Source organism: Aulostomus chinensis, chromosome 11 (assembly GCF_037954235.1).
Source record: "Aulostomus chinensis isolate RoL2024-O1b breed Wild chromosome 11, RoL_Achi_v1.0, whole genome shotgun sequence".
In the NCBI taxonomy this organism is placed as follows: Eukaryota; Metazoa; Chordata; class Actinopteri; order Syngnathiformes; family Aulostomidae; genus Aulostomus; species Aulostomus chinensis.
In genome coordinates, this window is record NC_141330.1 from 23,265,565 (window position 1) to 23,287,872 (window position 22,308).

General features: G+C 40.6%; 2 protein-coding genes across 2 annotated transcripts in view; both read right to left on the reverse strand.

Moving 5' to 3' along the window:
• The window catches only part of LOC147253796 (low-density lipoprotein receptor class A domain-containing protein 4-like), a 193,745-nt gene extending 182,269 nt beyond the window's left edge, over positions 1–11,476 (reverse strand). The window contains exon 1 of the mRNA XM_086219101.1: positions 11,339–11,476. Within this exon, the coding sequence (XP_086075227.1) occupies positions 11,339–11,378 (40 nt within the window). The 5' untranslated portion in view covers positions 11,379–11,476. The remainder of the gene's footprint in view (positions 1–11,338) is intronic.
• A 492-nt stretch (positions 11,477–11,968) lies between these two features.
• The window catches only part of cep192 (centrosomal protein 192), a 338,513-nt gene continuing 328,173 nt past the window's right edge, over positions 11,969–22,308 (reverse strand). Inside the window, exon 54 of the mRNA XM_086219099.1 lies at positions 11,969–12,105. Coding sequence (XP_086075225.1) covers positions 12,089–12,105 — 17 coding nt within the window. The 3' untranslated portion in view covers positions 11,969–12,088. The remainder of the gene's footprint in view (positions 12,106–22,308) is intronic.

Here is a 22,308-nt window from a genome sequence, read left to right on the forward strand (position 1 = left end):
AGACAAAAGATTTAATAGCCAAAAACAAAACCACAGTAACAACCAAAATAATACCAAGTCCTAACTAAACACAAAATCAGCCCTAAACTAAATAATCTACTACACCATGGCGAGCGGGTAGGAAAAACAAACAAAGTCTATGGATAAGCTAACAAAGGATGGAGCCACACTGGGAACGATACAAGAGCAAACAACACTACAAACACTGGGACTGAACAAAAACAAGGAAACTGGTACAAGGAAACTATGGCAAGGTACGCGATCTAAAAAACGCAGACAGGCTGGAAAGTCAGGCAACAACCAAGACAATCTGGCAGCGAGGTGAAGCCGCCAAGCTGCTTAAGAGCAGGCAGGGTAATTACAGAGATGAGCCTCAGGTGCGCAGTGGGCCTGCTGCACCGCCAGGCCACACCTCCACAGCGGAGACAGGAGGAAGACAAAAAACACCCATGAAACAAAACACAAGCAATAATAAAATACACCGAAAAAGTCCAACTCATAACAATATATGTATATACATACACGCATATATACACATATATACATATATCTATAGAAAATATATATCATTAATATAAATAAATAATATTAAAAAATTATAATGATAGCCATTCCACAATATGGGGACTCTAACAAAAGATGCCTCATCAACTTTAGTCACAAGTTGATCAAGGAACAACAAGAAGTGGTGCATGAACTGATCTCATAGAACACCCAGGCATATAGGGTGTCATCCATCCATCCATTTTGTACAGCATACCCTTTTAAGGGTCGTGGGGGGGGGGGGGGGGTTGGGGTTTAGGGTTGGGGGGGGCTATCCCAGCAGCCTTCAGGGGAGAGGTGGGGTACACCCTGGACAGGTCACCAGTCCATCGTCGGGCCAACACATATAGACAGACAACCATTCACACTCACAGTCATACCTACAGTCAATTTAGAATATCTAATTAACCTCATCCCCTCTTGATGTCTTTGCACTGTGGGAGGAAGCCGGAGTACCTGGAGAGAACCCACGCAGGCACAGGGAGAACATGCAAACTCCACACAGAAAGATCCCGTGCCCAAGCTGGGACTTGAACCCAGAACCTTAAAGCTGTGAGACAACAGTGCTAACCACAGCACCACCTGCCGCCCAAATTCCGAAACCAGACAGCTTAAACAAAAAATCTTAGAAACTGGAGAGAATGTGGCACTCCTCCTAAACTGGCTTCTCTGCTTTGGCTCCCTGTTAAATTCAGCATAGAAAATTAAAATTCTTCTTCTAACATACAAAGTTCTCAACAATCAGGCACCTTCATACCTGACAGAGCTCATATTCTCCTACTTTCCAAGTAGAACCTTTTGCTCCCAGGATACAGGGTTACTTGTGGTTCCTAGAGTTTCTAAAAGTAGAATGTGAGTCAGAGCCTTCATCTATTAGGCTCCCCTCCAGTGGAACCGTCTCCCAGTTTCACTCCGGGATGCAGACCCCCTCTCTATGTTTAAGAGTAGACTTAAGACCTTCCTTTTTGATAAGGCTTATAGTTAGGGCTGCTTAGGCTAGCCCTTAGATATGCTGCTTTAGAGTTAGACTGCCGGGGGATCTCCCATGGTGCATTGGGATTTTCTCTCCTCCTCTCTGTCCTCCTATATGTGTCATATATAAATCATACTCATATGTATTACTAATTCCTCTTCTTCTCCAGAGCTTTTGGTCTCCCCACATCCCAGATTCCAGGTATTGCTGGATGAGGCTACAGACCTGAAGAGGCCCAAGCAGCCACCCTTAGCACCACCTGGTAACTAATGTGGTTTATTACTAATGTGGTTTATTTATTTGGTCGTTGAAGTAACACTGCAATTTTAAAAGAATAGAGAAAAAAAGTAGAAATAAACACATAATCAGACCAAAAAGGTGTAGGTTGAAGCCTAAGCTTATTGTGCCTACCCTTTATACCTTATAGTGGAAAAGAATACAACAAATACAAATAAACTACAACAAAAACATACAAAGTAACACGACAAGAGAAGGACTAACAAGACAAAAAAAAAAAAAAAAAAGAAGACCAAAAATGCATTTACATCACACTGTTCTATATCTCCATATTATATCAGATCTATACATCCTTTTGAATTCATTTACCGAACTGCATTTTTTTCATTCTTTATTTAGGCTGTTCCATAATGTAACCCCTATGGCTGATACACATCTATCTTTAATATTTATTTTGCATTGTTTTTTTGTGTGTGTTTTTTTTTTTGTTGTTAATATAGCAGTGCCCCTTTGGTTGTACTGGCTCTCTCTAGGCTGGAACAGCTCCTGGATACAGTATGGAAGCAGATGGTTATGCACTTTGTACATTATGAGCGCAATTCTACTAGGTCTTGTAGTTTTAGGGATTTTAGTTCTATGAAAAAGGGATTTGTGGGTGTATAGTAGTCGGATTTACAAACAATTCGTATTGCTTTTTTCTGAAGTACAAATATTGGGTTTATTACTGTTTTGTAGTTGTTCCCCCATACTTCAGCACAATAGCTGATGTGTGGGAGTACAAGGGAGCACTATAACAAGAGGAGTGACTTTGTGTTTAGGATGGTTTTAATTTTATACATTACAGCAATAGTTTTGGATGTTTTTTGTTTATATGTAGATTCCAATTCAGTTTATTGTCAATGGTTATACCTAAGAACTTATTCTCCAACACTCGTTCAATTTCCACTTCATTGATCATGATTTTACTGCCGCCTCACAGCAAGAAGGTTCCGGGTTCGAGTCCTGGCTCGGGCACGGGATTTTTCTGTGTGGAGTTTGCATGTTCTCCCCATGCCTGCGTGGGTTCTCTCCGGGTACACGGCTTCTTCCCACTGCCCAAAGACATGCAATTGGGGACTAGGCTAATTGGATACTCTAAATTGACCGTAGGTATGACTGTGAGTGTGAATGGTTGTCTGTCTATATGTGTTGGCCCTGCGATGGACTGGTGACCCGTCCAGGGTGAACCCCGCCTCTTGCCCGTAGCCACTGGGATAGGCTCCAGCCCCCACACGACCCTTAACAGGAATAAGCGGAAGGCAATGGATGGATGGATGGATCCTGATTTCAGCCTCTCTGTGAATTTTTCTATCACCTAAAATAATGAATTTAGTTTTACTAATGTTCAGTGAAAGTTTATTGACATCAAACCATTACTTCAATGTTGTAAGCTCACTTTGTACTGTGTTCAGGAGCTTGTCCAGATGTTTTCCTGAACAACACAGACTGGTGTCATCAGCAAACAAGACACAGCTCATATCTTTTAATATGTCACATAGATCATTTATGTATAAAATGAAAATTTTTGGGCCCATTACCGAGCCTTGAGGGACTCCGAATGTAATGAGTTCCATGTCAAAATTGACATTGTTCATATGAACATATTGACATCTGTCGCTTAAGTAGCTTTTTAGCCATAGATTTGCCATTCCTTTGACCCCGTATCTTTCCATCTTTTTTAAAAGCAAGCCATGGTGTATGGTATAAAATACCTTTCTGAGGTCAATAAATACCCCAACTGCATATCGTTTATTGCTGTTGATATCTGTTCAACTAGATGTATGGCTGCCATTGAGGTGGACCTTTTTGACCGAAACCCATACTGATGGTTACTGAGTAGGTTATGTTTTTCGATAAAATTGTCAAGCCTGGCCACAAACAGTTTTTCCAAGATCTTTGAAAATTGCGCGAGCAAAGAAATAGGTCTGGTAAATTGATATTTGTCTCCACTTTTAAATACAGGAATGACTTTAGCCATTTTCATACTACTAGGGAAAATGCCTGTTAGAGAAGATAGACTACAAATGTATGTGAATGGTGTTACTATACTATTTCTTTAACAAGCATCATATCTATGTCAGTGTTGTCTGTGGACCTTTTATTTTGAAATTTTGTGACTATTTTCAGAATTTTCACTTTTGGACTTTCCTTATAAATATATAATATAATATATCATATCAATATTTCCTTATATATATATATGTGTATATATATATATGTGTGTATATATATATATATATATATATATATATGTGTGTGTATATATATATGTGTATATATATATATATGTGTGTGTGTGTGTATATATATATATATATATATATATATATATATATATATATATATATATATATATATATATATATATATATATATACACACACCGTAAATTCCGGACGATAGAGCGCACCGTTATGTAAGCCACAGATGCTTATTTTAGGGAAAAAAATCAACTTTGTACACGTATAAGCTGTACCGGTAAATAAGCCGCAGTGCACAGTGGATGGAAACACCTCGACCGCCCATTCTCTGCGTGTTGACCCAGTCTTCCAGAGCGTTTTCAAGTTCGGGCAATCTGCTATTATGACCTCTTAAAGCTTTTGTCGTCTTTTTGCATTGGGTCAGTTCGTCATGTTGCCGCCTCCAGCGTCTCACCATCGATTCGTTTATGCCAAACTTACGTGCTGCAGCTCTATTTCCATCTTTAACCGCCAGATTGATTGCCTTTAACTTGAAAGCTGCATCATAAGCATTCCTTCTTCTGCTCTCCATCTTGAGGGTGAGTACAAATGACTGAAAACCGCGGCATGGACTGGACGCTCCAAGTACAGTACTTTTTTTTTTACAGAAATTACCATAACATTTGGCTAGGAATTTCCCTAAGTACGTTACTTGGAGCTGCCATCAGGAACAATAGGGAATTACTGCCCGCTGCCGCTGCCCGCCACACCCCAGGGTGAAGGTAAAATCCTCGTATAAGACGCACCGGAGTATAAGCCGCGGGGTATGAAGTGTCGAAAAAAAGTCACGGCTTATAGTCCAGAATTTACGGTATATATATATATATGATAAGGGTCATGGGGCGGCTGGAGTCTATCCCAGGAGCTACAGGCGTGAGGCGCCAACCATAGTGTGTTTTATTTATTTGTCACCAAGGGATCGAGCCCAAGGCGAAATTGCATTACACAACTCAAAGCCTGATACAACTATCACAAGCGGTCACAATTATTACAGATTGAAAGTAATAATGGTACACTTCAGAAATTTAACAACAGCACATATACATATACATTTGTTGTGTATGTACACTAAACTTGAGCAGTCCGTTGACCCAATGGAGGCAAGTGAGAGTGAGGCATCGCAGCAGGGCCGCGCCACCAAGCCCGGGCAGGGCAGGCTGCAGCCAACAGGCGCTGCCACCCCAAGGGAGGTGGAGAGGGCAGAGGCGGGGGGGTCAGGAACACACGGGGGAGGGGGGGATAGTACGTGCCATTTACGTCACCAAGGCAGAAGGAGTTCTCCTGGAGGGTAAACAGTAGGGCAGATGACCTTCAGTAGCCGATAAGGAAGCTGTGTTTGGGTTTGGGCAGAGGAGCACACATTCCAATCCGTCTTCTCTTTCAGTCCAATCCAAATTAAAACTTATTTTATTTTCCATAAAACTACAAGATCTAGTAGAATTGAACACTGCACTCATGGGAGGAAGCCAGAGTACCCGGAGAGAACCCACCAGGCACAGGGAGAACATACGGACTCCACACAGAAAGATCCTGTGCCCGAGAACCTTCTTGCTGCGAGGTGACAGTGCTAACCACTGCACCACCGTGCTGCCAATCATAAAAATAATAATAATAATAATAATAATATACAAATATAAAATATAAGTAATATAAACTGAAGTAATCACCTAAGGAAACAAGTGGCCAAACATGAGGGAAGGAACTAATGAATGTCAAGGCTTGAAACACAAGACACCAGTAGTTCACTAAAAAAAATGGCGAGAAACAGACAAAGAAGAAGGTCTTTGGGCCATCTAATATAATGCAAAAATATTATTGTATCATTGTATTATAATCATAATATTTTGACTCTCTGAATGGCTGGCTTCCTGACTGACCCATTTAATTAGGGCCTGAGCCAGAAGTTACTTCAGGCTCAGACCCTATTGAGTTTGCTTGACACACTAGAACACTAAAAACACAAAAATGACACACTCAACAGTGTCCCAGCCAAAAAAAAAAAACATATAGGGGTGCTCGGAGGGTCAAGGGGGGGTCAGGTCTCCCATTAAAAACTATGGAAAAACGAGCATATTTGAAATTGCTTCGTTTTTTTATTAGGGCCTGAGCCCAGAGGTACTCTGGGGCGAAGACATAAAGTGTTTGCTCAGCACACTTAGCTTTGTCAAAAGTCTATCGGGTCCCATTTTATAAGCTGTCAAAGTGGGAGAGACACTTTTCACGTCACGTCACGTTCAATGGAAACTAATAGGGAGGCTGTGTCCTCTCATGGTACATTCTCTCAAACAAACGCTTCTCAAGTCTAAACTACACATCCCACAGCTTCTAAAAAAAACACCACTGCATTCCTGACAAAAACCCTACAAAAATATTGTATTATGTTATACTTTGGAGCAACGTATGCAGAGATATTACACTTTTCCACACTAAAATTTGGTTAATCCTCCTCTGCTCTCCACTCTAACTGATGGCAGAGATTTGTTGTCAGTCCTCATGACAACCAAAAGGGGAGCATCTCTGCCCTCATGGTACATACTCTCAAACAAACACTTGTAGCTTCTACACTAAAACTCCCACACCTTCAAAAAGCACACCATTGAATTCCTGACAAAAAACCCTACTAACAGAAGCTCTTACATTCCACTTTTGACCAACATATGGTGAGTTATGAGTTTTTCACACTAAAACTCAGGCTTCTATCTCCTAAACTACAAGGCCCAGGGATTTGCCAGTTACACCGTTGGATTCGGGCCGGTGTTTGGCACCCGGCCGCGGGCGCGAGGGGGCTCAGGCCCTAACAACATTGCTTGCAGCTTTAATTTTAATCTGCTTTCTGTCTCATGCAGGTGTCAGTAAGGGGCTCTTTGATTGGATGGTCAGATTTATGAGCATGACCAGGGGGTTTGTTTATTTAGGGTTTATGTCTTAGTGTTAAACCTTCTTAAAGTTGCAGAGCAGCACAAAGTCAATCATGATAACTTAAACTCTGTTTCACTCCCTCGACTTCCAGCTAAGAGCTCCTCGTCATGTTGGACCTTCCAGTGGCCTCAACGCAAAAAATTCCCACTTTCAGAACAACCTTGTTCTGTCCTATGAAACAGGAGTCAAAGGTCAACCTGGAATTTTCTTTATTTTAAATGTGGCTCTCTTTTCAGTGGACGATGTTACCATGGTTACTGGTATGCGCAACAGAAGTGTCTAAGAAAAAAAAAAAAAAGCTCCGCCCACAGACCCGATCCTGTGAGGGGAGGGTGTCAGGAGTTCTAAGGTTCTGAAGAAGAAGTTCTCTAGTTAAAACTGTGGAAGCTGAACTTGTTCGGGAGTTTAAAACTAAACAGGAAGTGGATTCGATTTCTGATCCATGTTTTTAATCGCATCAATTTATCAATTTTTAAATTATTGAGAATGTTTTGAATCTCGATTTCTAATATATTTTAAAATCAAAACACATGATCTGATAAGTTACATTTGTGGCACATGTAATGTCATTCCATTATAGTAGATATTTCAATAGTTTGATCTGTTAATTGGTAAAATTAAATGCTTAAAACTGACATTTTATTAGGGCCTGAGCCTGGAGGCTTCGGGGCGATGACCCTATTGAGTTTGGTCAACACACTCAAAACACTAACGCTAAAACTGACCGCCTAAACGCGCTCGAAAACTCACCAAATTTTTGCACGCTAATCAGGTCTGGCAAAAATCAATCAACAAACAAAAATTGAAAACTCAATAGCACCACCTAGGGAGATGTAACCCCGTTTCTGCCCATAAATGCTCCTAGGATTGTCGTGTACACATGGGACCAACACCGATTTATTCGTCTCATCAAGACGCACAAATCATACACTGACACCCGTAACCTCAATCCAACAGGAAGTCCACAAAATGGACAAAACTGTCAAAATGTGATATATTTACACACCCCCAACAAACGCTATCTCCTCCTTGGGCGTTAATGGTATCACTTCCAAAATTTAATACATGATTCAGGAAACTTTGAGGATCAAAAATTATTGAAAGTTTTATATAACTCAAACGGTTTGGATTTTATAAAGCCTCAAAGTTGGAGACACATTTTTCACATACAATGGAAACCAATGGGGAGGCTGTCTCCTCTCACAGGACATACTCTCAAACACACGGTTCTCAAGTCTAAACTAAAACTCACACACGTTCAAAAAAACACACCATTGAATTCCTGACAAAAATCCCTACTAAAATATGGTGCTACATTCCACTTTGGACCATCATCTGACAATTTATGACACTTTTTCCTACTAAAAACTCTTAGAATATCCTGCTCTGCTCTCCAAGCTGACACAGGTGACAGGGAGGAGAGGGGGAGGGGCTCTTAAAGGGCCAGCTCTCAGCTCTGCACTCACCTTAGGCCTCACACTGAGGCTTCTGTCTCCTGAACTACAAGTCCCTCTGCTGTCACACTTATACCATTGGATTCGGTGAAATATGTGCCGCCCAGCCATGGGCACGAGGAGGCTCAGGCCCTAACAACGCTGCTTGCAGCTTTAATTGCAATTGTTTTTCTGATAGCCATCAAATTTGGCATGTCCATTGCTGATGCCAGGATGAATTTGATTTTGATTTTTTTTTTTTTGTTATGCATTGTTTAGGTCTTAAATTTCGATTTATAGTGTCTTAAAATGTCTTAAAAGGGTCTTAAATGTACTTACTGAAACAGGCAAGAACCCTGTTCTTGTGCCACTGACTGCTGGTTCAATGTCAATGTCAGGCAAGTCTTATGTTGCTGATGGACCTAAGAATGTTTGTGTTTCAGATACAATAAATGAATAAAATGACAGAGAGACAGAGTGTGTGTGTGTGTGTGTGTGTGTGTGTGTGTGTGTGTGTGTGTGTTGTTTGCACACGCTTGTATATCAGCATAAGAAAGTATGACAGAAATACAAGGGGAAGTATTATTTACCATAGTTGCAGGCCACATTATGGTTGGGTTTTGTTTATTAATGTTTGAATGAACTGACAGTGTGACTGTGGACCTGGGGGATGATGCAGCACTTACTGCTTATTTAATAAAACCACTTGCCTACTATTCTATCAATCTGCAATCCCATGTGCTATCCAGTGTAAACAGCAAAACTTCATTCTGAGGTGTCTAACCACCTCCCCCTGTAATCCCTTCGTGTATTAAAGTCTGGCCTAAAAAGGCTGAACTGCTCTTTTTTTTTTTAAGGCAGGAGACGCCTTTCCCCATTGTTGTTAGAGAATGCAACTTGCCCAACACTTCCCTGTCTCGCCCCGGCTCAATACTCCTGTAGACCACCCCACAATTTTCCCCTGAACTTTGATGCCAGGTAGAGCACATCCCTGTTTATCAACTATAGTATCATCACAAACCTGCAGCATAATAGTACCTAGCTATTGACAGGAAAATAAGAGTTGAGATAGGTCTAACTAGCAAATATAAGCAAAAATGCAGTACCAGTCAAAGTTTGGACATACCATCTCATCCAGTGTTTTTTTCTTTCTTATATCTTATATATCCCCTCATTGTAGATTAATACTTAAGACATCAAAACAATGATAGAATACATATAGAATTATATGGTAAACAAAAAAGTGTGAAATACAGTAGCATATGTTTTAAATATTATGTTCTTCAATGTATTTGCTTTCTCTCTGTCAGCTTCATGAGGTCGTCAACTGAAATGGTTTTCAGTTAACTGGTGTGCCTTGAAAAGAGTTCATTTGTGTAATTACTCACCTTCTTAATGTGCTTGAGACCATTAGTTGTGCTGTGCAGAGGTAGTGTTAGAAGACAGTTAATAGCCCCATTTGACTACTGTACTATCCATATTACGACAATAATCACCCAGCTACATAAAGTGAAATGATGGTCCATCATTACTTTAAGACATGAAGGTCAGTCCAGAAAATGTCAAGATCTTTGAATGTATCTTCAAGCGCAGTTGTGAAAACCATTAAACACCATGGTGAAACTGACTGTCACGAGGACGGCCCCAGGAAAAGAAGACCGTGAGTTACTGCTCTGCTGCAGAGGACAAGTTCATTACAGTTACCAGCTTAACAAACCACCAACCGATGGCACCTCAGATTAGAGCCCACAAAAGTGCTTCACAGAGTTGAAGTAGCAGACACATCTTAGCAACAATTGTTCAGAGGAGTCTGCATGAATCAGGCCTTCATGGTTGAATTGCTGCAAAGAAGCCAACAGTGAGGAGGCGCAACAAGAAGAGAATTGCTAGGGCCAAGGAACTCAAGGAATGGGTAGTAGACCAATGGCAAACTGTACTTAGTTTGACGAATTCAAATTATAGATTTTCTTCTGCTGTGTCTTTGTGAGACGTAAAAGTAAGTGGATCATTTTTGCATGTGTGGTTCCCCCATGAAGTTTGGAGGTGGAGGTATGATGGTGTAGGGGTGGTTTGCCGTTGACACTGTTGGAGATTTATTACAAATTCAAGGCACATTTGGCCAGGATGGCTACCATCGCATTCTTCAGCGATATACCAGCCCATATGGCTCAAGCTTAGTGGGACCATAATTTGTTTTTCAACGGGACAGTAACTCCAAACCCATCTCATTTTCTTTCAAGAAAAAGATGTTAAATCATTGTGTGCGCTACTTGCAATGAATTAACTGACAAATGGCACAGTTCATAAGAAAGCACTCAAACAGTGCATACGTGCACCAAGGGAAACTTTCAGCCCCAGAACTTTTCTGCTCATGCCCTGAATAAAGATTCAAGAGTGAAAGAAGTTGGCATAATGAAGAGTCCAGTTGCAACGGTTATATCGAAAAATATGGCCAACTCACCATTTTAATGCTATTTAAGAAAACTCACAATTTTCAAGGTAACCCATCACCCTTGTATTACATTATTTTTGACCAAATTTGAGATGAATCTGTTAGGCTTTCCAGATGTTTTAAAATAATAATAATAATAATAATAATAATAGAAATACAAGTTTGTCTAAGCTACTCAAATATTAATGGCTTTGCTGACTAGTACTGAAATTATCTGAGGATAAACTGCTGGACTAAACTGAATGAAAAGCATCACACAACGACAAAAATAGTGGTAAGGAACATGTGCTTCCAGGAAACGTATGCTTACATTTATTTTTCCTAATGAAATCACAGTATACCATTAAAAATGAATAACAAACATGTACATAGTTAACTGAACAGTAAAAGTCTCAATAGTCAAAACATTATATTCTGATGTTGCTTAATATGTTTTATGTGTTTGAGGAAATCCTACCACAAAGAGACAAAGATTCAGACACACAAAAACATCACTGTTTACCTTTGAAGGCATTTGGGGCTGGTAAGTCAGCTTCCTGCATACTGCTCCTTCCAGCAGTCTGACAGCTGCTGCCGATGCTGAGATGGATGCCAACAGACCACCCTTAACCGGTCCAAGCTACGGCTGCTGGGGTAAGAGAGGGTGGCCGAGGGGAGGGGGCGGCTCCAGCCAGTCTCACTGCCATCTTTCTTCATCAACTGTCCATGTGCAAGAGGCAAAATGCTGCAGTCAACTCTGCAGCAGGCTGTGTGGCCACTCTCTTTTTATGAGTAAATGTTGACTGACTACTCGGTCTGATCAGTTAACCTTGTTGTGATGGACTTGCTTTTGCAGAGTTCCCAAGAACTGGGCTTCAAAGTAATGACTATGAAGAAGGAAAAATGGACGTAGATTTGACGCTCTCATTTCAGGTTGCAGTCAGGACTAGTGAGGTTGGACACAGGTTAAAGAAATTTCAGAGTGATGTGGTGATCTATTGTCCCAGCAGCAGGATGAGAGTCATGACTAGCACCCTGGATTCTTGGCAGGTCACTACACTTTTCAACCAGTTTGGTGGAAGATGAGCGTATCAGCCTCTTTCCTGCCTTGGGCTAAGAATCCATGTCAATGGAGTGGTCAGGTTTGAATCTTTAGCTCAGCTGTTATCAACATGGTGCCTTGTTCTCCTGTGATTGTGATGCCTCACTCTTCTATTCTCCTCTTGCTTGCACTTTCTCCTCTTCGTCTTCTCCCTTCTCTGCAATCCCAATTTCACACTGGCACCACAACTAGAGAGAAACAGAGAATTACCAAACAGAGGGCGAATCGGTAAATACAACCATATTAGCTATTAAATGAACAAAATTATACACTGTAACAAAACATGGGAAGAGGTATCTGCTGCCCCTTCAATGACCAGCCAAAACTCATCAGCATCTACCCCTTTACAACCCCACACTCAAATACACGTGCATGCAGCTTTAGATGAGCGTCATTGTGTGTGTGTGTGTGTGTGTGTGTGTGTGTGTGTGTGTGTGTGTGTGTGTGTGTGTGTGTGTGTGTGTGAGTTAGGTTAGTGGGTATTTGCCTGGTTGGCACGGTCCTCTTTAGTTCCTTTTACCCACTAGGTTCTTACATGAAAAGGAATTTTTTTTTTTCCCCCTGAAAATCAAGCACTGCCTGTGACCCTATTTTACAGTGCAGGGGAGAGATAGATCCCCATGTTAGCGTGCCACTTTGAAGTCTGCCTGATAAACAGAACTGGAGGAGGCTACAGCTGAGGAAACAACAAAACTTTATTTACATTTCAAAAGTGCCAAGTGCTGCTTTTATAGGGTCTGGGAAAGGAATGAAATCCCCAAAAAGGGGAGGTGGATGGGGGATTCAAGAAAAACTGGTTTTGGTGAAAGAGTAAAAAAAAAAAAAACTACTCTTGTTATTGCTTCTGAGAACACAAAAGTCGAAACGAAGGAGAAGGAGGGAATAGAGGACTGGGGAGACACCTAGTTGATGTTCCAAAAATAAAATAAAGTAAAAGTTGACAACCCACAAAAGACAAAACACTGATGAAAGTGACAATAAATGAGAAGAAAGAAATGCAAAAGAAGTGCAGAAGAAGGCTGAGAGTAGATGAGACAAAATCCCAAATAATGTATGGAGCATACAATTACAAAAGTATGAGGAAAGTGAAAAGAGAAATGAAAGGTGATGGAAGAGTGAGAGCAGGACATTGTTGGTTAAGAAAAACAGATGGATGATAAACAAACACATACTTTGTCTGGGCTTTAGAAATGTTCGACAGATCTCAGTTGGCTTTGTTTGCCCGGTCTTATGAGGCACTACCACAGAAAGGATACACATAAAAGCTTGTGCTCTAGCAAATGGAAAAAACAAAGGAGAGAGTTGAGCTGTTGTGACATATAGGGATGATTTCTGTGTTTTTCTGTAACATTTTCAATTAATTTGTCAGTCAATTATTAAGCCAAAATTGCCCACAATACCAAAAGTTATTTTAAAAGCCCAAGTTTGGTGGCATTATGACAACAATGTTACCAAATGATTCTGGGGAAATTACTTTTGGGTGAGTAAAAATTCAAATTATCAAAAAATATAGCCAGACTGACAACACTGCCGGTATTTGTAGGCCTAGTTAATTTTGCACCTTTCTGGGGCATCTTTAAATTTCCCTTTGCTTTTTGTTTTGTTTTCTCCAAAGTGAATATCACAGATTTCTTCTAATTAGATGTAGATTTACTTGATGTAAATACATTTATTTGAGTATTTATGGGAAACATACATATCTGTGGAATGTAGCTACTTTTCAGACCTATTATATCTTTTTAGTGCTCTCTGATTATATGATTTTTTTCCTCTAAGTCAGGCTGATTATGGGTCTGTCAGAGCCTGATGTAGAGGGGCCCTATGGGCGGCACCAGCTCCATCACGGGGTCTTTCTGCGTGGAGTTTACATATTCTCCCTTTGCCTGCATGGGTTCTCTCTGGGTACTCCGGCTTGCTCCCACAGTCTGAACACCTGCAAGAGGGGACTAGGTTAATTGGATACTCTAAATTGACCATGGGCATGGCTGTGAGAGCGAATGGTTGTCTGCCTTTATGCGTTGGCCCTTCAATGGACTGCAACCTGTCCAGGGTGTACTCCACCTCTTGCCTGACGGGAATAGGCTCCAGCCCCTGTGACCCTTAACAGGATAAGCAGTAGAAAATGGATGGATGGATGGAAAGTCCAAGGTATAGGGCGCAACAGGATTTTCATTAGTAGAGTTGAGCCTGATATTTAGATGAAAGAAGTATTCAGTACTGATACAGCAGTTGCGATTAGGCAGAAACTAACAATCAAAAATGTGTCATTGTCTGTTTTTAGTTGTTTATTCGAGGAGGGAGAGTTTTCACTGGGTGTCTGTGTCCTACAATGTTCTTTGATAAGCCTGTCGTTCACATACAAAGTCTATACCTCCATATTAGTGTTGTCAAAAATATCGATTTATTGATTAAATATCGATTTTGAAAAGTAAAAACAGTACTAAATGACTTTTCAATAGTATCGATATTCTACCTGCCTCCTTGTTTACACATGCGCTGCCGCCAACACACACACACACACACACACACACACACACAAATACGCGTGTAAGCTGCCATGAGATGGCATCTGCAGGACCTTCACAACCAGCTTTAATAAATAAACAAAACAGCGGAAGTGCTGTTTGGAGGTTCTTTGGATTTGAGTCGGATGAACAAGGAAAGCCAGAGGACAGCAGCAAGTCGATATGCAAGAGATGCAACAGAACTGTGCCGACAAAAGGAGCGAACACGACGAATGTAGCAAAGCACCTCCAAGACAGACACCTGTATAGAGTTAGAGGTGTAGAGGTTGGTAACAGTAGAACTTGAAGTATGTGTTGCCAAGAGTTATCACATCTATCGTGTTTACTTTTGTGTGTTGTCTTGTTAGCGAGCGGTAGCTAAAGCTAATCGACGGTAGGTTACATATGTTCAAACTTATTTGCACACTGTTAATGTGTAAAGAATAACTTGAAAAAGTTCTCTACCTCAAAAATAAAGTTCTTTATTTTTCTTTAAATAAAAAACATTTTTGCTCTAAATTCTGAGTGGTTGCTTAGTATCAAAAATGGAATCGAATATCAGTATTTTTCAAAATATCGTATCCAAGTGTGAAATCCAGTATGGTGACAACACTACCCCATATACACACAGCTGAGAAGCACCATTCACTGCAGCTGCCTCCATCATCACATTGTATGTAGACCAGTTTAATTGTCGCGAAGTACAGACACAACATCTCTGTGAACAGGATCCACTTCTCGCATTACTGTTTGTACACAGTTCAGGATTTATTTGTCATTAACTTCCTTCTGTTTGGAAAATAACAGTTAAGCAAAGTGCTGTATATCAACATACGCGGTGCTTAGACACAGCTGAACAAAGTTCTGTTGGTTTTTTTCACACATCACATTTGGATCTGACTGCTTGTCTGTCTAAAAATATCTCAAAAGTGCTGTACTGAATTTTCCCCCTGAAGACTTTCCTCTGCACTAAAAGGTTCCCCTGTCAAGTTTCTAACTACAATTTTTAGATTTGCTTGTGAAGTGCACTATTATTTTTACTGCATGCAAGGCTATTTCCCCATTCATTTCTAATCTTTAAAGTAAATCATTTTGAGAAAAGGAAGATATTTCAATACTGAAAAAAAGAAATAAAGTGGAAAGTTTCCAACACATTCATCCTGTGTAAGATTTAAGTCATCATTGAAGAATGCTGCCATATCTTGTGTGAATGCTTGTAATGTCTTTCTCTTGATGGAGAGACACATTCCACATTTTTTTGTAAGAGGGAGCTTGCTTCAAACCTGAAAGTAGCAAGCAGACAATCCACAACAGCAGAAGGAATCCACCAAAGCTCCCTGAGGTAAAGCAGAAGTTATGTGTAATCTTTCACTTTGTAAAGTGAAAGTGTTGATTTTTTTTAATGTTTGTGGTGCTATTCATCTCCATGTTTATGACAAGGGCATTTTTTATTTGTTGGTAGCTTACTATCTCAAAATTGTGTGATTTAAAATGCAGGAAAAGCACTGGACCATAGACATAAGACTTCAGACCAGGTTTTCATGAGTATTTTATCCTGCAAAGGATTTGCACTGCCAAAAAAATCAGGAACACCCCAAGATATCAACTGACCACACCTCTTTTCGTTGCATAGACATGTGCAGTTACATTTTCTAGTGAAATGATGTGTGGGTGCAAGGCACAAAAATGACATTTGCAGAAACTAGCAATGACACTGGCACTGCACTGCTTTGTACCAGCTGGGCACAAAATAGAGCCATTTGAGTTGACATGAGTAAGTCTAGCTTGTTCCCGACATGATCATCTAATAAAAATAACATTTTTCTTTAAATGTAAACAGAGCGCCTACTTTTTTCCAGGACATAAATTCTTAACTGTAAAATATTCCAACCCTTTAGCTGCATGCAACTATTATGCCTAATAGTGGATCAGTTTTTATCTGCTAGCTCATTGCCTGTAAGAGTAGTCTAGGAGATGAAGCTTGAATGGTGAATGCATGCATAATGAGGACTTGAAGAGCAACTAATGTCATGTCACTTGGGTAATATCAAGGACCCCAGTTTTGCGATTTAATATAGTAGCATAGCCTACATAAATAGTTGACTAGCTATTCGAAGAAAGTAGGGCAAAGTGAGCAATTGGTATTCTGGTGTGAAGTCGTTACATCAAAATATTCAATCTGTGGCCACGTGTTCTCAGTTTATACATATGTGTGAACTGAAACCCTGCTGCAAACTGGACATTTTCAGCTGCACAGGGTCACTGCCAAGGGTGTCTGCTGAATGTAGAATGCGAATCCTCACAGTATTATTCACCCCATCACACTAACCAGTTAAACAAAAAGATGTCATAGCACACAAGAAAAATAACAGATTTTTGTAAAAAAAAAAAAAAAAGAATCCCATATGGCTGCCACAGGAAGTTAGCAACATCAACAAAAGACAATCCAGCTTGGATCATATTGAAAACATGATGTTTTACAAAATTCCTTGAAATGGTTCTCATAATTATTTAAATGTAAAACCTTTTAGCAAGCATTAAAAAAACCAGTGTGGATGGATTTGCTGTTTACACAGCTAATTTTTTTTTTTCTGGTCTGTTATTGCCTGCAACATCTGGAGGTCAGCAGAATGTATATAGTGATAAAAGTGATATGTCACAACAGAGACAGATTTGCTCACAGTCGTTCACTGTTCATGTATCAGGAATGGGTATTCAAGTATGAAACCTAGAAATGAGTCAGTGACATAACTCAAACTCAGGCTTTGCAACTTGTGAACAATCTTTAGAAGAAGCATCAAGGAATTTTCCTTCTGATTACGCTTACCCTTAAACATCTGTATGGTACATGCTGTAAAAGTTGAAATAGTGCATTGCTCCTTTAAGACATTCCCATTTTTTGCCCAGATACATATCATAAGAGATGCTCCACTCTGGAGATTGAGAGTGAAACTAAAAGACATACACAAGTGTTCTAAAGTGCCTTCTCTACTTTGACTCTTGACTCACTGTGGCATTCAGGATAAATACCACGTCTACTTATCACCTTCTCACCTTGGACCAGATAGTGTCCGTACATTCGGGATTGATAAGGTTGATATCTTTAAGCTCATGTTAATAATCAAAAACATTGTGGAAGCGCCAGTACTGGTGTTGCAATGAGTGTCTCATGCAACTAACACTGTAAAAAAAAAAAAAAAAAAAAAAAAACAGTAAATGACAGCCAAACAAAATGGTCAAATTAAAGCAAAATATCCTAATTCAAATGAAGTGCAAACACATTAAATTTACAGGTAATTTCATTCAGAGTTCTGCAAAAAAAATACAGTTATTTTACGGATTTTTCCTAAATTATTACGATCAAACACCTTCATTAAAGTGACAATGCTGAGGGATCTGCAGAAAAATAATTATTTTCCAGAACTTTCCTAAATTATGACAATCAAATACCTTCAATAAAGTGATAATGCTGAGGGTTCTGCAGAAAAATACCATTATTTTACAGATTTTTCCTAAATTATTACGATCAAGCATCCTCAATAAACGTTAAATACCACCTTAAAAAAAAGGTCAAATGACTGGCAGCAAGGGCTGCCAAACAAAAACTGCAATAAGGTAAAATACACTAAATCAAATTAAATGCAAACACATTACATTTACAGAAAATTTCAGAGTTCTGTAGAAAAATGTAAATCCATCCATCATCATCTTCCTTACTAGTAAGGGTCGCGGGGGGGCTGGAGCCTATCCCAGCATCTACGGGCGAGAGGCGGTGTTCACCCTGGACAGGTCGCCAGTCCATCGCAGGGCCAACATACAGAGACGAACAATCATTCACACTCACATTCATACCTACGGTCAATTTAGAGAATCCAATCAGCCTAGTCCCCAAATTGCATGTCTTTGGACAGTGGGAGGAAGCCAGAGTACCCAGAGAGAACCCAGGCAGGCACGGGGAGAACATGCAAACTCCACACAGAAAGATCCCACGCCCAAGCCGGGACTCGAACCCAGAACCTTCTTGCTGTGAGGCCACAGTGCTAACCACTGCACCACCGTGCAGCCCGAAAAATGTAAAAAAAAAAAAGTTTCTTAAATTATTACAATTATTTATTTAATTATTTAAATACCACATAAAAAAAAAACAGTCAAATGACTGTCTTAAAGTTTCAATTCAACTGGGTCGGGAAACAATAACAAATAAGAACAAACCACTATTAATTCTAAAACCCTTTTATTTAGTGTATTCAGTTGTAAATTTACATTTTCAGATAGTAATTCAAAAACAGTTCTTCAGAGCTCCCCAGATGTCATCTGATCTTTCTGCATTACACGATGAGGTCAACATTTCACCTTTGAAACAGGTGGAGAACTGTTGTGCTGAGAAGGTTGTAGTCTGCTGTTTTTAGCTTGTATCTCCTGATTCTGTTTTATATTGTTTTATTCAATACTGGCCCAACCCCTGGGGGCTATGTAAACTTTTACTCTGGTAATATTTGTGGACAAGCATTACAGTTTTTATTAGGGCCTGAGCCAGTCCCTGGCGAAGACCCTATTATGTTTCGAAGTCACACTTGCCACTTCAAAAGTTAATTTGACCCCCTAAACATGCATGGACAATTTTGGACAATTTTGCGCCCCGAACAAAATCTATCTCCTCCTAAACCGTAAATGCCAGGGCTTCCAAACTTTCACACATTACTCTCCCAATTGTGCTGATTAAAAGTTGTTCAAGGTTAATATACTACGTGCTCGGTTTGGATTTTATGAGCCGTCAAAGTGGGGGAGACACTTTTCGCCTTACAATGGAAGTCTATGGGGAGAGCGCGTCCTCTCAGGGTACATACTCTCAAACAAATGCTTCTCACATCTACACCATACATTCCACAGCTTTTAAAAACACACCACTGTATTCCTGACAAAAATCCCTACAAAAATATGGTATTTTGTGTGACTTTTGACCAACGTATGCCGACTTATTCACCTTTTACACACTACATTTCTCTTAATCCTCCACTCTCTCCACTCTAGCACAGATCAGACACAGTGCAGCGGGGGAGGGGTTCTTAATGGGCCAGCTGGCAGCTCTGCTCTCAGCTCTGCTCTCAGCTCTGACAGAGATGGCAGAGAGAGAGCAGAGAAGGGAGGGGCTCTTAAAGGGCCGGCTCTCAACTCTGCAGTCACACTGTGCAGCGCACTGAGGCTCGTATCTCCTAAACTACAAGGCTTAGGGATTTGCCGATTACACCGTTGGATTCGGGTCGGTGTCAAGGACGCGGCCATAGGCCGCGTCGGGGCTCAGGCCCTAACAACGCTGCTTGCAGCTTTAATTAGGGCCTGAGCCAGTCCCTGGCGAAGACCCTATTATGTTTCGAAGTCACACTCGCCACTTCAAAAGTGAATTTGACCCCCTAAACATGCATGAAAACTCACCAAATTTGGTAAGCACATCGGGTGCGGCGAAAAATTCGATAATTAAAAAAAAAAGACGCGCTCTACTCAATAGCGCCACCTACATACACAAAAAACCACGCCACAGACTGTAGGAATGTCCTACAGACATGGGACAAACACCATTGAACTCGTCTCATCAAGACGGATAAATCATACACTCACACCCCTGACCTAACTGTAACAGGATGTCCACAATTTGGACACGAATGTCTAATTTTGGACAATTTTGCGCCCCGAACAAAATCTATCTCCTCCTAAACCGTAAATGCCAGGGCTACCAAACTTTCACACATTACTCTCCCAACTGTGCTGATTAAAAGTTGTTCAAGGTTAATATACTACGCGCTCGGTTTGGATTTTATGAGCCGTCAAAGTGGGGGAGACACTTTTCGCCTTACAATGGAAGTCTATGGGGAGAGCGTGTCCTCTCAGGGTACATACTCTCAAACAAATGCTTCTCACATCTACACCATACATTCCACAGCTTTTAAAAACACACCACTGTATTCCTGACAAAAATCCCTACAAAAATATGGTATTTTGTGTGACTTTTGACCAACGTAGGCCGAGTTATTCAGCTTTTACACACTACATTTCTCTTAATCCTCCACTCTCTCCACTCTAGCACAGATCAGACACAGTGCAGCGGGGGAGGGGTTCTTAAAGGGCCAGCTGGCAGCTCTGCTCTCAGCTCTGCAATCACACTGTGCAGCGCACTGAGGCTCCTATCTCCTAAACTACAAGGCCTAGGGATTTGCCGATTACACCGTTGGATTGGGGCCAGTGTCAAGGACGCGGCCGTAGGCCGCGCGGGGGCTCAGGCCCTAACAACGCTGCTTGCAGCTTTAATTTATTTATCTATTTTCATCTATACAGTGTATTAAAGGCCATTTCCAGTCCTAATTCTTGTTTGTCTTTGAAATCATGTCACTTTTGATCAGTTCATCTCATGTCATCCATACACCAAACTGCAGAGTGTGGACGTTGTATTCAGTTTGGTTCAAGAATCTATCATTTTGTCAATGTTAATGTATGGACACCGGACATATTTAAATGTTGTTCTGTGGTTGCAAGTTACATTCTTTTTCTCACTATTATTGATTTAAAAATCATTTTTTAAAGATCATCTCAACCTAAATCAGACTTACGGCATCATAGTTCCTTTCCTGGTCAGCAAGCACAGTACCAGAGCCCGTCTGACTGTACATTCACTCTCAGCCAAATGCATCACTTGACTTACTGACCCGGAAATGAACGATGCTGATGTCATGGTGTCTGATTTTGGTTAAAATTATCTTTTTAAAACAATTTTTTTTTAAATCAACAGTGGAGTACAAATAATGAAAATTGCAACCAAAGAACAATTTCTAAAACACAACACTATCTCTTTACACTGACAAAATGATAGATTCTTGATTCAAACATAGACTGTATAAAATTTGGACAAAGCACTCGTGAAGTCACCTATTGGTTTGGGGAGTCTGACTTTGAAGATCATCCAATCGGTGAGTGGATGGCACTGTCTTGGGTTTTTGTGGGTGTGTACAAGGGCTGAGCAATTTTATCGATTCTGCAATATATATCGATGTTATGTTTCCCCAGAGAGTATCCATTTTTCAGTGGATACATTGAGCCCCATTCAAATCCTCCATGTCCCGCACTTTGCAGGAAGAGCAATCGGGTCTGCCAGCTGCTAGTGTCGCTGTAGAGCATTTCTGGTTTCCCAGACACCAGCACCTTTCTCATCCCGTTAGAGCTGAGAGATTCAGGACAATGGCAGCGAGTATAAATCCAGCACCTGCATGCTTAAAAGCAGATATGTGGGAGTATTTGGGTTCAAAAACAAAAAGGAAAGCGGCGATTTAAACAAAGTATGGCAGTTTGCAAGCTGTGTCACACAAACATTAAGTACTTTGGAAATACCACCAACCTGTGAACCCGCCTGAAATGTCACCACCTGAGCAAGGTAATGCTAACTGAGACCAAGCCCAAGATGCTGCGGCACGACCAGAAACAAACCACGCTGGACAGTGACGGTGGTGGTCACAGAAAATTACAGGGTCCATTGCCTACTTTATCTGTCAGGATTTGAGGCCTTATTCAGTGGTGGAAAACACCAGCTTTAGGCACATGGTGAACGCGATGGAGCCCCGCTATTCTATTGGCACCCGCGAATTTAATTATTGGCTGCCATGGTTTATTTTTAGTTAACTTGGTGGTTAGACTGGCTAGTAGTTTCCTCATATGTTCAGTATCAAGCAAAGAAAGCTGCTGAAGAAGGCCACTGGCTGCACTTTAACTCTCCATTGTTCACTTTACTTTTCAAAAGATTGTAAGCTACAATTTGCACTCAGTTTCAAAAAATGAAACAAATTTTCTCACCACATCTTTGATTAATTTTGTCTACAATTTGCAAGCTGCCAGTCAGAGCCA